The sequence below is a fragment of the Melopsittacus undulatus genome, chromosome 12 (genome assembly GCF_012275295.1).
Source record: "Melopsittacus undulatus isolate bMelUnd1 chromosome 12, bMelUnd1.mat.Z, whole genome shotgun sequence".
Taxonomy (NCBI): Eukaryota; Metazoa; Chordata; class Aves; order Psittaciformes; family Psittaculidae; genus Melopsittacus; species Melopsittacus undulatus.
This window is the reverse complement of record NC_047538.1, coordinates 6,359,260-6,376,009: the sequence shown is the minus strand read 5'-3', so window position 1 is coordinate 6,376,009 and position 16,750 is coordinate 6,359,260. Positions and strand designations below refer to the sequence as shown.

The window sequence follows — 16,750 nt, the reverse complement described above, 5'->3', positions numbered from 1 at the left end:
TCCCCTCTCAACCTGCTGTGCTGCATCCCACAAGTGCCCTATCCTCCCAAGGCTGTTCCAGAGCCTGTGCTCTGGAGTTCACAGTGCCTAAATTCATTGATGCCCCATGAATATTAACACGTGGAGTTGGCTGAAAGCAAAAGAGCCCTTTGGAAAAGACCTCGAGCCCTGGAACAGGCTCCACAAATCACAAGTGCCTGGAAAGGGGGCAGTGAAACACAGCCCTGATCCTTGCCGAGGCCTCCAACACAATCCTGGTGTAAATTGGAAGTGATAATAATAAATGGCCCATTACAGTAACTCCTGCATCGCTGGGGGAGGAGGAACCCCATGCACCAGCCCGGCCTTGCTGCAGAGCCTGACGCAAGCACTGAGCACCACGGAGCCTTTCCCTTTGGAATGCCAGGAGAAAAGGGCTCCTGCGAGGAGGCCTCAGCAGCCCAAGGCAGCAGCATTTATCCTGTTGGCCACCTGCCTGTCAGAGGGAAATCACTTCCCCCTTCCCCATTGCAAGGCAGCTCTAATGAGCGATGGGGCAGCACAGGGCACAGGCAGCCCCAGCGACCCACATGCTGGGCCCCCCTTATTAGCAGCTCCCATCTCCTGCTAATTGCTCAGCCAAGTAATCAGCTGAGGCAGGTTCTGGCTCCTGGCTAGAGCCACCAGGGTCTGAAACACTGCTTATACCACACACACTCCCCCTTCCCTTCTTGGTTGCCCAAGGGGCTGCTCTGTGGGGACCAGAGGCCAGCCATGACCCCCCTGCCTGCCTGTCCCATCCAGCAGGCACTGGTTCAGCTATACCAGTGCCTGAGAAATGCACCACAGACAGGGGAAAGAGCCCTCCTGGCTCTGCCCTGGGAACAGGCACAGCAGGGGTAACTGTCACCTCCAAGGGCATGGGGCAGCCAAGATGTTTAAATCACTGCCAGGGAACTCTGGGACGCCCCATCCCAAAGGTCTCTGCTCCCTTGGGAATGTCCCAGATAGGACACCCAGCAGGGAGGAAGAACACTGCAGCCCTAATCCTTTGTTTCCCTCACCTCAAACCCTGGTAATGCACAGAGGGAGAACCAAGCACATGGGAACCAGTCACCACTGTCCAGCCACACATATCCCAGTGCCACCTGCAGCTTTCCCTGTGGAACATCCTCACCCCCAGATCCAGGCAAGCTCTCCTTCAGTCCCCTTATTCTGCTTCAGAGCTGAGTGCTTCTCTCCAACCTGGCCCCTGCAGACCCCACTCCTTGGAAATCAGGTAAGCACAAATGTCCTCACAGCCTTTTAGGCCACCCTTCCAGATATATTACTTGCACCCCTTTATTTTGTAGGCTGTTGCCTCGCCTTGAAGGCCCCATAACTTACTGGTATCTGTCCCAAAACCTGCCTTCCAGAGAGGGCCTGAGCAACTGCAAGATCACTTAGTCCATCATACTGGGATCTCCCTTCTCATGTGCTTGGGACTCTGTTCCTGCCCTCCTGTGACCCCTGATTTGCTTCATTGCGAATTGAATGTGTTTGGTTCCCAGCACAGAACTCCAACCACACTGCTCATGGGGAAGGGGGCACAGCCCCACTCGTATCCCTCTGCAGACCCCGTGGCCGCAGCACAAGCACTCACCTGCATGGAAGTAGGGGCTCATGGTGTATGGGAACCCGAAGGGCAGCGGCTGAGGCGGTGGGATGGAGGCTGGCGGCAGATACTTCACCTCGGATTTGTTGATGCTGGGCCCAAGCAGGTGGCTGGGGGACTCCGCACTGGAGGAGCTGCATGGAGCAGCCTGACCGGGACCCCCTTCCCCCAGCTCCTTGCCCCCTTCACAGGCTTTGCCTGTCTCTTTGCACTCCTTGAGCTCCACAGCTGAGCTGCTGCTCTCAGCCTTGAGGCTCTCGGGCTTCTCATCGCTCACATCCGCATCACTCTCCGAGTCCTTCATCTCCTCATCGTTCCCATCCGGAGCCCCATCCCGTGCCCGAGGCTCCGCCGGCTCCTTGGCCTCCCCGACGCCCTGCGGCTCGGCGCGGTGCTGCGCGGCTTTGCGGCTGCCGCGCCGGGGCTGCTCCTTGGGCGGCGTGGCGCTGCCGGGGCCGCCGGGGGTGAGGGACAGCAGTGGGGTGTTGTTGTGGCGCAGCACCAGCATGGCGTTCCGCCGGGACAGCTCGTCCCGCAGCGGGTGACCCTCGGGAATGTCGTGCACGTTGCGCAGGGCCGGGTGGTCGGGGGGCAGGCCGGGGTGCAGGCTCAGGGGGTCTCCAGCCAGGAGCCGTTGTCTGTGCAGGTTCTCCAGCTCCTTCTGGCGGATGATTTCGGCTGACATCTCCAACCTGAGTTGGGAGAGGCAGATGGGGAATGTCATGGAAGGCTATGGGAATAACTCACCCACCAGAGCCTGCAGGAGCAAAGTGTAACCTCCACATCCATGCTTTGCTTCTCTTGGACACCCCTCTGTTACCTTGCACAGCTCACACAACACAACACCCACATTCCTGCCTGAAGGATAAACCCAGCCCAAGCCCAGGCTGGTCCTATACAGCCCTCACCTTGCCAGGTTTTGCTTCCGTAGCATCTCTTGCTGCCGTGCAAACATCTCTGCTTGTGCTGGCTGGAGGAACCCGTAACCTGGGGACAGGGAGAACGATACCATGGGGTTATTAATGTCAGCACTGACTCTGCCAAGTCAGGGCCAGCTCCCCAGAGAGCTAAGTGAGAGCTGCCTTTCTGTTCTGGAGCTCATCTATTCCCCCACTCCCTGCTGCTGAAACACTGGACAAGGAAGGTATTGAAAGAGAGAGAAGACAACCTGCTCCTGCTGCAGCAAAACAAGGGTGAACTCAGCACAACAGCAATAGGGAGACACAGGAATGTGTCTGGGCTGTGTAGCTGAAGGACAGTCACAGCCTTCACCCTCACCATTCACTCTCCCTGGTGGAGTGTGTTTCTTCTGCACTCACCTGGGGTCTGGCACAGAGCTGAAGGCACCCCAAGGAAAGGAGGTCTCAGGTGGGGCCCCAGGGCAATGTGGGGTGCGTTCTGGGGTGAGAGCAGAGGCGGTGGGTGAGATATCTCCCTGCAGAAGGAATCAGAAGAGAAATGAATGTCAGACACCTGAAGGCTCCATCCATAGCACCCAGAGGGCCCTGGTGCCCTTTCTGCACACAACCCACATTCTATAGCAGAGGCTGTTGTGAGACAGGAAGATGCCTCCTCACCCATAAGCAACACCTGCATAAAGGAGGAAAGAAAAGAAAGAAGCAGAACCAGGAGGAGAGGAAAGAAGCCAGGACTCCGTAAGTCCTCCATACTTCCCACTTTGACATGTTTGCCTTTGAGCTGGGCTGTGCAAGGGGGTTTGGCTGCCCAGGGCTAGCAAAGGCAAGGCAAGAGGAAAGATGTGAGGCAGAGAAGGACACAGGAGAGATGGGGACTGGGATGTGAGCAGGAAGTGCCATGGGGTGAGTGGAAAGGGGTGGGTGATGCTGGCCAGAATGGGTAAGGTGGAAGAGGCAGGTTTGAGAGGTGGGAAGAGGACAGTGCCTGGAAGCAAGGCAGGCAGTGCTTGCTTGTGTGGGCAGGAGCAGGGAAGGCAGGAAGGGAATGAGAGCCAAGGTCTCTTCCATTAGTCAGATCTGCCCTGGGAGCCTGCAAGCAAATCTGCTTTCCGGCTGCACGTCCCTTAATTCCTTTTGATGGCCACTTACAACGTTATTACCTTCACCAGGGCATCCAGAGGCACAGCCAAGTGCTCTGCCGTTTATTCTCATTTTACACTATCTCCCTATAAAATCTGCTTCAGGAGAGACTGGAGGGCAAAAAAACAGGGAGCAAGAAGGTGCATGTGACTGGCACAAACAGACTGTACACACAACCACACTCCCCCTTTCCATGGGGGAATGGCATTCCCAGACACCCATCCCCACATTACCCCCATAGCGCAGGAAAAGACAGACAATGACTCTTTGGGAATGTGATGGGCAAGGATTCCTGTTGTTCCCCAGCTATTCCCAGCATAGCTTCACCCTCATCCTACACCACACACTGACCCCTCACCACACAGCCTGCGATCCCCTCTGAAACCCTCCCATCTCCCTCCTGTCTCTGCTCCCATGCCCCCGGCTGGCTCCATCTCTCCTCCCCTCCTTCCTCCCCTAGCTCTCCTCTAAACTAATTGCAGAGCCGGTGTCTGGAGGAGAGCCACGGATCGATCGCTGGCTGTTGAAATGTTAATGCTAATCGTATCAGGGCTCCGCCAGCCCCTCGCACTCCGGTGGCAGCTCCAATTAATCTCAGGTAACGCAGCGCCTGACCTTCGGCTCGGAGCCGGGGCAGCAGCCAAGCGATGCTCATGTAATTACACCATGAAGTGTGTAATCACCTGCCCTAATCCCCGAGGCCTCACAATTAGCCGAGGCCTCGGTCGCTGGGCTGCCAAGTGCTTTTGCCACCCAGGCCAGCCTGCGGATGAATAACGGACAATTAAAGCGGCATGACGGGGGCTAGGAGGTGTCGGCTCGATTGTAATTAGCTGTAATCATGGGCAGACGAGCTGGCAGACGTGCTGCTCCCTTTAGAAGAAGCAATTTAGGGAATCAAGTCGGTTTTAACCATTCTGTGGCCAGGCACGTGGTGCCCGTGCCCTCCCTACCTGTTCTGTATGCAAGGAAAGGGGATCCTGGGGGAGAGAACGAGCCCCCAGGCACATAGAGCTCAAAAGGAAATGCTGAACACAAAGGGAATGGCTTGATTTTAGCCAGGAAGGGCTGGTCTATGCCAGGGAGCATACTGCTGGATGGGATTTGGACTGGACACTACAGAATCAAAGGTTCTCTCTCTAGTGGCAGCCCAATGTTAACCAGAGGCTATTTTGATGCTTTAATGTGGCACTACAGGGCTTAACATTGCTTCCTAAGGGATTCACATCTGGTCAAGGCCCTGTAGTTCATTCCCTCTGTTTTTCAGGGAGGGGATCAACTCGTTTTGGGTTGGGAAGGGAGGTGACTGTGGGATGTGATTGTGTTGCCATGTTCATGGCTGAGCACAGCAGCTCACCAGGGCAGGGATGAAGGCAGTGGTAAGAGGGGCTGTAAGCAACACATCAGGAGCAACTTGGAACGTGAGAGGTCAGTCACTGCCTGTGTTAGACACACAGCACACACTGGGGATGAGTCCAAAGGCTTAGGGAACTCAGGGAGACACATTTGCATGTGCTGTCATCATTCCTGCCTGACACAGCACATGGAGACCCTGGAGTCCTCCTCTCAGCAACCAAACACATGCAGAGGGCAAAGCTGCTGGGTAAGCAGATGAACAGGACCAGCCAAAGGTCCTGCACCTGCTATACCTGTGGAATCTGAAGTGAGGGAAGGGAGGCTGCACACAGCCAGGCACGAGGGAGCCATTCACTGCACCTCCCCTGCATCCCCTGATGCTCCACATCACATAACATAGAAGAAAGCAGGGATGCTCATAAGTACCTGGGGGACAAGAGGCTCTTCTCTCTGTCTGACTGACTCTCCCCAGCTCACACTGCAGACCCAAAGGAGGTGGTACCCCCAGGGACAGACACCCACAAACCCAGCCTCCTGCCATCCAGGAGCAGAACCTTCCACTGCTCCTTTCCAGCCCATCTGCCCCATCCTTGGCATGGAAATCTGGCACAGGAGGGAGGGAATGCGACCAGGCCATGTCCTGGCACAGCCCTCCCTGGCTGCCTGGTGTACATACAGCCTATTGCTTCCAAGCAAGCTTGGAAATGAACTGGCAACCCTGGAGTAAAAAGCCCCAGAGACTTTAACAAAAGCTACTGTGCTTTTAGACAGACATGCACCAAAACACAAACCCTGGCATCCTTTCTCGGGCATGGATCAGCCTTGAACCCCTATTAGTTTCCTTCCTCCTCTTCTTCTGCCTCTCAAAGTAAGAGCTGAATTACAAGCCCATACCTGGGGAATGTGAATTTAGCTCTTGGCAATTACATCTGATAAACCTCGTCCTTACCTTGCAGAGAGCAATTCTGTGTTCCTGTATATTCCTCCCCACATCTCCCCTTTGCTTTCCCTCCCCCAGTATACCAGCTGGAGGCTTGTGAGCAGGGTATTAGGGGATTTGCACTGCATGCTGCTAAATTTGATATGTCCTTTAACAGGAGACAAATGGTTCACAAGGCTTAAAAAGTATCGACTTTTCTTTAACAATAAGCACTAATGGCCTTCAAATAATCAATATTTAAAGTCATTATGGGGTTACACATTATACTGTTAAAACCAAGCCTTTCACTTTAACCCCCTCATATCCTCCCAAGCAGAGAGCAGTGCTCCCCCCTGACTCCCTCCAAGCTCAAAAGGAGGGCTCGGAGCTGTGACTGGAGATGGGAGAGGGTCAGGAAATGCAGATTGGAACCGGCAAGGCATGGAAATACATTCAGAATGGATGGAAGAGGGGGGAGAAGGAAAGGAATGCATGAAAGCTCTGCTTGCTTCTGCTTTGCATTTGATAGGAAGAGACACTTCAAACCTGAGGTAATGGGCAAGCAGCACACAGCTCCTTGCTGTCTGCCATCCACAGACGCTGTCTGGGCCAGGAAGGGCTTACTAATAATGGTGTTTGGGATTTCCAGGCAAGAGACACACACGGACACTGCTCTCTAGGGCAGCAACAAGGCCTGGACACAGAGAGGGGCTGGGTTATGCTGCCAGGAGAAATCACCCCTTCAAATCCAAACTGATGCTAAAACCACAGCAGTTAAATCAGGTCAAACTCTTTGGTCTTGGCTCTGCACAATGTTCAGGCAGCTGGGACCTGGGAGGCATCCTCCCAGTGCAGCAAGGGGGATACAGCATTCACAGCAGAGGTGAATGGTGAGGAAGAGGAGGCTGGATGTGAGGCTGGGGTGGGGAAGAGAGGAAAGGGAATGTGTTCAGAGAGGACAGCAGAATGCACCCAAGGAGCCAGGGGTGTAAAGGAAATCATCTGTGATGCAGGGAGGGAATTAGGTGGTGAAAGAAAAACAGCAACTGCAGATGGGAAGCATCCTTTGCTGCCATTCCAGGCACATCTTTGTACAGAGAAAGGCCCCTGGGTGATGCACAGTGTCAGCTTTCTGCAAGGGAAGGGTGATGGGGGCATCTTTGAGGCTCTGTGGCTCCCACAGTAGCCAAAGGGCTCAGCTTCCCAGGACCCAGCAGATCAGGATGCTGATGGCATCCCAGGCAGGCAGCATTTCTTGCTCCTTGGCATTCCTCCTGCCTTCACCCCATAACTGTCTATGGTCATGGAAGATGAATTGTGCTTCTAATGCTTCTTACAGACAGCACCAGAGACTGTGGATTGCTATTGCCAAGGTACCTGAGTCAACACGTGCCCTTTCTCCAACTATAATGGGGGGGGGGGGGCAGGTTCTCCCACACAGCCCCCATGCCATACACATGTGAACGAGTTCCTAGTAACTCATAACTGAGCATCACATTCAGCCTAAAAGCCTCCCCACACCAATCTCACTGTAGGCAGCTCCTCCAGCCTCGTCTGAGCACCTATTCAATAACCTCCATCTGCAGGGTGTAAAACCTTTTCCTTGAAGGAAGGTGAAGGAAATGTTCCCTGGGCTTCACACGAACCTGCTCTGTGAGAAGCAGTCTGGTCACATCAAGAGTACTATCAGGAGTGAGCTCTGCAGCATCTCTCTACCAGGAGCCGAGCGCCTTGGGGAAGAACATGCCAGGCTAAACGACCCCAAGTACACTGCCAACCCATTCTGGAGACAGGATCCGACAAGTAGGATCCAAGGAGTAAGATCCAAGCAACTCTGCAGGGCACAGCCACCTGCCATTTCCGCAGGAGACATGGCAGTCTGGGGATGGGAAGTACTCCAGGTTGGAGTAGTTACAGTGACACCTTTAAGTCGTACCCTTTCCTCTTCCAAGTCTTTTTATAACACTGAACTCAACAGTCTTTTCAAACCAAGCACCAGGTCCTGGCTCTCTGTAATCCAAGCCTGGATCAATCTAGAGCAGGATCTAGGAAAGCAAAGCCATGAAACCAAATGGATTCTCAAGCCTGCAGCTTGGCAAGACTCATCAGTTTTACTCTTTTCAGCAGAAGTAGAGGTGAGGGGGCCACTACTCCACTAAAAGGACCACGGAACCTAGTCCAAGGAAATCCATATTCAGAGTGTCTGTGCACATATGGGTATCATCCTCTTCACAGCCAGCACCCTCCTGCCCTGTGCTTAGTTAGCATCACTAAACCCACCAGCACGTTTATGACAAGCAAAGATGGATATTAACTAGTTACAAATGTCTGACCATACCCACCTTCCCAAGTATCCCCTGGCTTAGATTCATCACCCACTTCTTCACACCTGGAAACCTGGATGTACAATTCCCACTAACAGGCAAAGGTCTCTGCATTCCTGTCTTTGCAAAACCAGCAGCACTGCCCTGACAAACAGAACTGGATCACTAGGATGGGTTTTCCCCCCTTGCTTTGCCAGACATAAAGGCTGGAGTCTAGAGAGCCTAATTATTCTTGCCCACAAAGCTGCTGCACTGGAGAGCTGACCTGATCCCCACAGATCTCCTGGTAGGAAGCTGAAATGGAATTTTAACACCATGCCAAACAGTTCACATCCCCCTGCATCCTCTGTTATTGCTTCTGCTCCTGGCAAAGATGCTGTAAATCTGCTTACAGTTTGCCTATGTACGTGAGCTAGCCTCCTCCAGTGCCTTCTCCTCTGTCAGTGCCTACCTGAGCCCTTTAGAATTTGTCTACCTTCATAATAAAGGTTTGATTTACCCTCTTGACAAAGACCACGGCAGCCAAGTACAAAACCCAAGGCTAACAGCAACAGTGAGAAAGGAAGGGAGAAGTTAACCCACACAGTGCTTTACTGCAGTCCATGGCCATGGCTTCTCCTGGCATGACCTAAAAATGCCTGTGGTGCTACAGCAAAACAGCAAGAAACAGCCTGCACAGGGCAGCTCCAACCTGGGCACGTCTGGGTGGGAGCAGAGTGACCCTTGGTGACACTCAGGTGGCTGGTGAAATAACCACAAGAGCTAATGTCAAACAGATTGACCAAGTCATGACTATGGGGCATAGCTGTGGCTCCCATTCCCCAGCAGGACTCCCCAGCTCAGCTAAGTAAGGATTATCACACCTCAGAGCCTGGCCAAGCAGGTTGGTCACCCAGGGCCCTGTCAGACCCTCCCTGTGGGAGCAGATGACTGCAGAAACACAGCCAGTCTGGTCTGCTGTGCCTGGCAAAAGAAGGAATCATGGGATGTTCCCAGCCAGGCCCACCATGGTGATGCTTATAAAACCACAGAATGGCTTGGGTTGTAAAGGGACCTTTAAAGGCCATAAGAGCAGGGTGTCCAGAGCAGCTGTGGCTGCCCCATCCCTAGCAGTGTTCAAGGCCAGGGTGGATGGGGCTTGAGCAACCTGCTCTAGTGGAAGGTGTCCCTTCCCATGGCAGCAGGTTGGAACTGGATGAGCTTTAAGGTCCCTTCAAAACCGCTGTGATTCTAAGATGGAAATCAATGTTTTTCCAGTCATTAACTATGGTCTCTGTCCCCTGACCTAGTGAGGAACTTCCTTCTCCCTCCCACAGGTGAGGAGGAACAGCAGCCCCAACTCCAATTGTCCTCTCAAACTGGTGGGTAACACCCTCTTCCCAAACAATTTAACACCCCCTGGCCTAGACCAGCTCCATCACCTACAATACCTGGCTGGCTGTAGCAGGTACCCCTGGATTTGATGCACATCTCACTCCTTTTCAGCTTGCCCTTCTATACGTGCAGCACCTCCCCATAAGCATCCACCACCCTTCCATATGCACAGCATTAGCCAGGCCTCTGGCTGGCCTGGCACTGCTCCAGCCCACACAGAGCTGGAGATGCTCTCCCTGATGAGTGCCTGCACTCGGACTCCTCTATCTCTGCATTCCTCACAGCTCTGCCTACAATCCATATGGATCGGGTTGGATATTACTGGATGGGTTGGCCAAAGCACACCAGCTAGGAGGAAGTATTCCCAGGTCTGCCCAGCTCCTGACCACTGGGCAGAAGGACAGGAAAACAGCATCTCCAAAGCTCTAAATGTGGGGTGTGATTCTGAACTCAACATACATATATCCACAGCCTGTTCCCTGCACCCATCCCAAGATGAAAGCCCAAAGAGTCTGGATACTGAAGCTTTTCATGCTTGTCCTATGATACCCAAAGCCTTTGCATCCCTGTGGTTGTGAGGCCCTCTCCCACCTCTGCTATCCTGATCAGAAACACACATAGCTTTAATTTAATTCCCTGTAAAAGTGTTTGATTGAGGAGGGGATGGCTCATGGCACAGAGCAAGATAAATGAGATGTAATTTCAGCGCGGGGATCAGCTTTCCAGTACTTCCATCAGTGGTAAAGGGAAACTGTGCATCTTTTCTTCCTCAAAAGAGAAAACCACCTCTTTTTCTACTCCATCCTAGAGCATTGGCACAAGCTGCCCAAGAAAGCTGTGGCTGCCCCATCCCTGGCAGTGTTCAAGGCCAGGTTGGACAGGGCAGTGGGTTGGAACCACACCTTGGCACCTACCTAACCCCTAAGGCAGACAGTAACACCTTACCTGGGCAAACCAAATCCACCCTGCTTGTACCCCCCATCCATACACTCCTATAGACCACCCCCTGTGCAATACCACCGCGACAGGCGCAAACCCCGCCCCGAGGCGGCGGTGATGGGCGGCCGGCCCTGCCCCAGCCCGTTCCTCGCCCCCCCCATCCGCGGTACCTCTCGGGGAAGTGCGTGTCCCTGTGCTGGGGCAGGCCCTGCTTCCTCCGCTGGCTGGAACTGTTGCTGGCCGAGGGGATGTGCGCTTCCATCGCGCCGGGGTTCCGCGCCGCCACCGCCGCCTCTTGCCGTGCACGGAGGAGATCTGCGGAGAGGGAAGGGATTGAGCCGCTGGGCCCCGGACCAAGGCACCCCCCGAGCTCCGGCTCCGGGGGCTGCTCCCGGCCCGGCCCTCGGGTCCCTGCCCCGGGTACTCCCCGTGCGGAGCGGGCTCGGAGCGGGAGCCGCCTCCGAGGGAGTTCGGCAGCGAAGGAAATTGTGCAACTACGAGAGGGGGTGGACTGCTGGTTAACTGCCTTCCTGCTGCGGGAGGGAGGGAGGGAGAGAGGGAGGGAGGGATGGGGGAAGACAAAACGGAGAGGGAGGCTTCCCGGAGCCTGCCCCCCGCTCCCGGTCCCGCACATCCCGGTCCCCGAGCACAGCCGCAGCGGTATCTGCCCCAGCGTTATCCGCTACCGAGCAGCCCCCTATGCGGGTTCAGCCGCTGGGACACCCGGGGAGGGGGAAGCAGCGTCCCCCATGTCCCCAAACCACATCCCGGCACCTTCTGCTGCAGCCAAACGTCGGGAATGGCTGGGAGACAGTTCCCTTGGGCGCCTCTCCACGGACGGGAACGGTTCAGAGCACATGGGGTGTCTGCCCAAGCACGGGGCTGTACCTGCCCGGCAGAGGATGGGGTACATCTGACCACTGGTGGACAGACCCGTGAGTGGCACGGGCACACACACCAGTTGCACAGTTAAGCACCAGGAACCCCTTAGTACCTGTACCTACAACCTGTGGGTTCTACCAACCTGTCTCTATCCCACACCAAACCCTCTGCTGCCATTCACAGGGTACGCAGGAAGTGCACACATAGATGCACGCTTACAGGAAACCTTTTCCATACACTCCCCCTGGGCCACAGCAGAAGGAAACCAAAACACGGATGGGGAGAGGAGGGTTTATCCTAATGAACACATACTAAGATCTCAGAGCACTCCACATCCAATGGCATTATTAGTCCTCTCCCCACAACCAATTCATAGTGCAGGTTAATGCAAGAGTGTGGCATGGCCCTGGGAATGCTGCCTTTTCTGTCTCCTTGCCCTCCTTTATAGCACCATACTGTTTTCCTTTGGCTCTGGAAATATCAGGCATCCGTATTCCCATTAGCCCCAAGCTTAGTTTGACCTTCACCAATCCCCCCAGATTTTGGGGCTGGTCCCCATGATGGGACAGCAAATTGGGGTGTCAATTCTGACACCACTGCTGGTACCTGAACGCATCACATCCAGCCACATTCACGCCCACCCAATCCCCATCCCACATCCCCAAACCGAGGGGACAAGCATCAGAATGATGTATAATTCTGAGCTGCAAACCCAAGTAGGACACGGTGCAGCCACAAACCCCATCAGCTGGCACGAGAAGCTGCAGAGCTCTGCGAGCCAGGGAGCGTGCACCTTCACTGCTTATGAATTCCTTATCTGAACCCCCAGGTCACTCCCCATTGCCACAGTGCCTGTAATTTACAATTCTGGCATGCAGCCACTTCCAGAAGCTTCATTGATCCTGAATGACCGCAACCCCCCCCTGCACCCCCTCTCCTTGCCCAGACCCCCCCTCCAGGGTCTGTTATTTACAATCCTGCACTCTGACAGTTGGGAAATCAGAGTGATTGACAGTGGGACGCTGGCGGATGGAGGTTCCAGGCACGGAGACAGCCTGAATTCAGAATGTGGGATGAATGCCACTGGGAGAATGGGGGCGGAGGAAAGGGGGGGGGGGGGGGGGGGAGAGGGTTGGAAAGCAATTAAAAAAAGAAGATTTCTAAATTATTAAGAGTTGTTCAATTATTAATGTTATTGGTGCCTCCGTGTGAGCCCACAGATAAACTGCGCTTTGTACCGCCACTAATAATTTATAGCCCAACCAGAGCCCTGTGGTGCGGAGACAACCCAAAAACACACCGGGGTTTGTGCTGTCCTATGTTACACACCGGGCTCTGTCCGTGCAGGCTCCTTTTCAACCCCCTGCCCACCCCAAAACCTCTGTGTGACCCCTCATTGATGAGACAGTTTAATCATAATCATACCTCAGGCTTTTAATGTAATGAGCTACTTTGCTCATTCCATGGGGGGAGAAGGGGGTGACAGCAGCTCTTCTGCTGTCTGGATATGAATGTTCCCTGTGTCCAGCAGCCAGCCAGGGCCCAGGTGAAGTGCTCTGTCACAATACCAGTACACACAAGGTGTTCTGTGCTGAGTACATGCCCTGTTGTATTCAATACGGTCTACATGGACCTGCACGTCATGGTTGAACGTTCAGCGTTTGCCTGCCTGCATGTGTCACTCTGTTGTGCATGATGTATGTTAGACATTGTCCTCTTACACTCTGCTCCTGTTCCTTGCATGGATGTGTGGAAACTCACGTGGCTTTTCCCTGTACATACCTATGTATCATGCTTGCAGCTCTGCGAACGCCTGGGACAGCTGAACAGCACACAAATAAGCATGTGCCACGTTCACTACAGTGTTCCTCAGCACAGGTTTATGCCATGCCTTTGCTGATAAGCAAATCCTTACTCCTCAGTGAAAGGAATGGCCTTCTTGCCCCCAGAGAAGCCAATCAAATCAAACAGAGTGGAAAAGAAGACAGCCTCTTCATTAACCTAACAAGGAGCCCTGGGGATTTACACTCTAGACCAGAGATTCCCCTCCAGCTCTCGCTGGATGCTTCACCGACACTGCTTGTGCTCCTTCCCTGGATCACGCAGGCAGGCACCCGTCATTACTGCAGACCAAGCCGAGCCAGCTCTGCTCACCCCAGGGAAGAGAAGGGGGCTGAGGAGCCTTTGGCCTGGGGCATGAGATGCTCTGTGCTCTGCCAGGCAGCTCCTGCGGATCTAACTGCCTGGTGCCCCCTTTAGGCACAGCGCAGGAGGCTGCAGCCGGCCTGGATTTATCCAGCGTCCTCCGCAGCAGAGCCAGCAACCCCAAACCCACGTGGGAACCATCAGATCCTGGTCCTGTGGGACCCTTATCCCCCCCCGGACACGGCAGCAGCATTGGGTAACAGTTATCTACTAATGAGGAGGCTGCTTCAGGGCCAGGGTTTTGATTTTCCCCCATGTAACTGCACAAGCATCAGCCTTTTAAAGAGCAGATAGGCAGCATCTTCCCTTGAACACAGACACCAGTGCAGAAATACTCCTGTGCTGCTACAGCCTAGGAACAGCAGACAGGCACGTACAGAGGCACAATCTGCAATGCATGCAACAGCCCTTCAATAAATAAGGCCCAGGGGGTCTCTCAGCTGTCCTTATGTCCATCTCATCCTCAGAGAACCACATCAACCCCGAGAAGGTCTGAGTGCTGGAAGTCACAACCTCTACAGGGTCGTCATGGCAATGCTCTGATGAAGCCCTCCCAGAGTAAGCATCCATGGGTATGGAAGAAGTTCTCTCCCTTTCAGCAACCTTCCCTTCACTTTTCCACAGCAGATCTGGTTCTGGCTAGTGAAGAACCTGATCAGTCCTTAGTGATGTAGATGTAATTGCTTTCAATGACACTGTGGATGAACTTGGCCCATGGACTTCATTTGCCTGCTAAGCTGTCTTCCCTGCAACTTAGCTTCATCTACATATTTTAATTGTCTGTAACATCACAGACATCTAATTCTCACTAAGGTGACAGGTCTTTAACACCAATTTATGTGATATCTGTGCGTAGCAACTACTGCAGAAACTTTCTAAACCTATCACTATCAAGGTTTAACCAAACCCTGCAACATCACCTTGCTGTTTCAGACCCCAAACAGCAGGAATATCTGGCATTACCTGCACCTCATACCCCCCCAGCATTATGCCAACATTAATTCCCCTTGTTCCACACTATGACCTAAATAAGACACCACAGGAATCTGAACATTCAGATTGACATGAACTCTTGAAACAGAGGAAGACAAGGACTCCCCTCTCTGCCACTGCAAAATACACAGCAGTGATGCTGCAGTTCATTGATTCAAGCAAGCAAACACGTAGACCCCCCAATGGCTACATAAAGTATTGGTATTCGGCGATGGTGGAGGGTAGATGCCCCAAGAGATGATGGGAGAAAAGGTCTGTAGGATACTCATTCACACCACCTGCATTCACTGTATGGCACACACACAACACCACATCCCATAAACCCTCCTCACATGCACACAGGGGTTAGAGACATCTTACAAGGCAAAAAGGAAAAGCGAGCCCCTTCCTCTCCCATCGCCAACAGCCTGTACCTCCATGGCTGGGCACTGCCATGCTGTTGGCCAGCTGGTAGAGACGCTGTTGCTGCTGCTCCTCGAAGGTGCTGTGCTCATTCAGCGCCGACATCATGCGCCTGTAGTGCTCCTCCGGGGTCATCTGCGTCACCGAGTCCTCAAGCAGAGGCGTGTGGGAGTTTTCTGAAGAGCAGAAAGATTTGGTCTTTATTTTCCCAAAGAGAAATACAATGGGAAATGACATAAATCCAGGGGCAGTGCAATGATAGAGCACGATTTCCTACAACTCTATTGTGCCCACTGAACCTGAGGTACCTCCAAGCTGCCGAAAGCTGTACTCGTGCTCCAAGAGGCACCATTATATGGAGTCCAGACACACCTGCAAGCTGCTAAACCTCCCAAAACACTTCTGTACAACTTCTTTTTCTACCTTTCCCTAAAGCATTACGATAACACGGAATTCCCAGCCAGCTCCTTACCCCCAAGGTGGCAGAGGACAGGCAGAATGAAAGAGTTCAGAGTTCTCACCCTTTTATCTTGGGGATGAGAGTTCTTCTTTTCAGTTAAGTCGTGATTAGACACACACCTCTTTCCCCAACACCCGCAAGGACACACTGTGTGAGAGATGTTCAAGCACCCAGTACAACAGTACCAACAGTGGTGACAGCCCAGCTGCCTGGCTCTTGGAGGGAAGTCACAGGAACACTTTGGCTTATGGCTAAGCACCCTGAAGCCATTAAAATCACACCCAACACTAATACCTCTCCATCTTCCTGGAATGACTGCACAGGGAGAGGCTTTGAGGAAGGCCTTGTCTGCTGCCTGGGCAGCAGGGATCCCACTCTAACACTCAGGGAGATAAAACCACAGAAGGCTTTCTGTTTACTGTAAGCAGAACTCAGAGTAATTACCCTGCTCTGCCTTGGCAGTGCCTGCTCCAACACTGCTTTATCTTGGATCTTCCCCACAGGCAAAACCTTTTCATTACTGAGAGAGGAACTCCCAGGAACCATCTCCACAGGCAGAAGGGGAGGGAAGGGCTCCCCCCATGCTGCAGTCACCAGACCACCACCGTGTTCAGTGAATGACAAGACCACCCTACCGTGTGCCCCAGATTTGTGCTCCTTCATCCACCTCATTTCACACTGTCCCTCAGGGATGCTGGCAGGTGACTCTGCTGCTAGATTGCCTCCGAAGTCAAGGTGGTGGCTCTGAGCACAAGCCATTTCGTTTATGCTGTGGCATAAAGTGGACATCTCGCTAGGAAGAGAGCTGTGGATCTCTCCCAGGTGACAGGAAGGCCTCTAAGCTAGAAAAGATAGCCTGTGGCCATCAAATACAGCCCAAGGGACAGCAGAATGAGCCCTGCCATTGCTGCTCAGGAACTGGTTCACTTCTGCCTTGGAAGGGATAGTATTATAATAACTGCCTATACTGATAATACATATACCTGGATATGAAGGGATAGTATTATAATAACTACCTATATTGATAATACATATACCTGGATATGAAGGGATAGTATCAATAATAATAGTTGTTATAAAAATAGTAATGAAGTTGCAATCAAAAGGGTGGCACCCCCAGCTCCCAGGGCACTCTTCCTCTGCAGAAGGGCACAGACTTCAGTCCCCTCCACTCAGCCCAGATCCACACAGCAATCTGTGGCTGTA

At 53.3% G+C, this 16,750-nt stretch overlaps 1 protein-coding gene across 5 annotated transcripts in view; it reads right to left on the bottom strand.

The window, feature by feature from the left end:
• SAMD11 (sterile alpha motif domain containing 11) overlaps positions 1-16,750 on the bottom strand; it is a 104,835-nt gene that overhangs the window by 10,242 nt on the left and 77,843 nt on the right. For all 5 annotated transcript variants that reach the window (XM_034068178.1, XM_034068177.1, XM_034068179.1 and 2 more), the window contains 5 exons: positions 15,096-15,260; positions 10,773-10,917; positions 2,953-3,068; positions 2,542-2,620; positions 1,622-2,325 (listed from right to left, as the gene is read on the bottom strand). In XM_034068178.1, the coding sequence (XP_033924069.1) occupies positions 1,622-2,325; positions 2,542-2,620; positions 2,953-3,068; positions 10,773-10,917; positions 15,096-15,260 (1,209 nt within the window). The remainder of the gene's footprint in view (positions 1-1,621; positions 2,326-2,541; positions 2,621-2,952; positions 3,069-10,772; positions 10,918-15,095; positions 15,261-16,750) is intronic.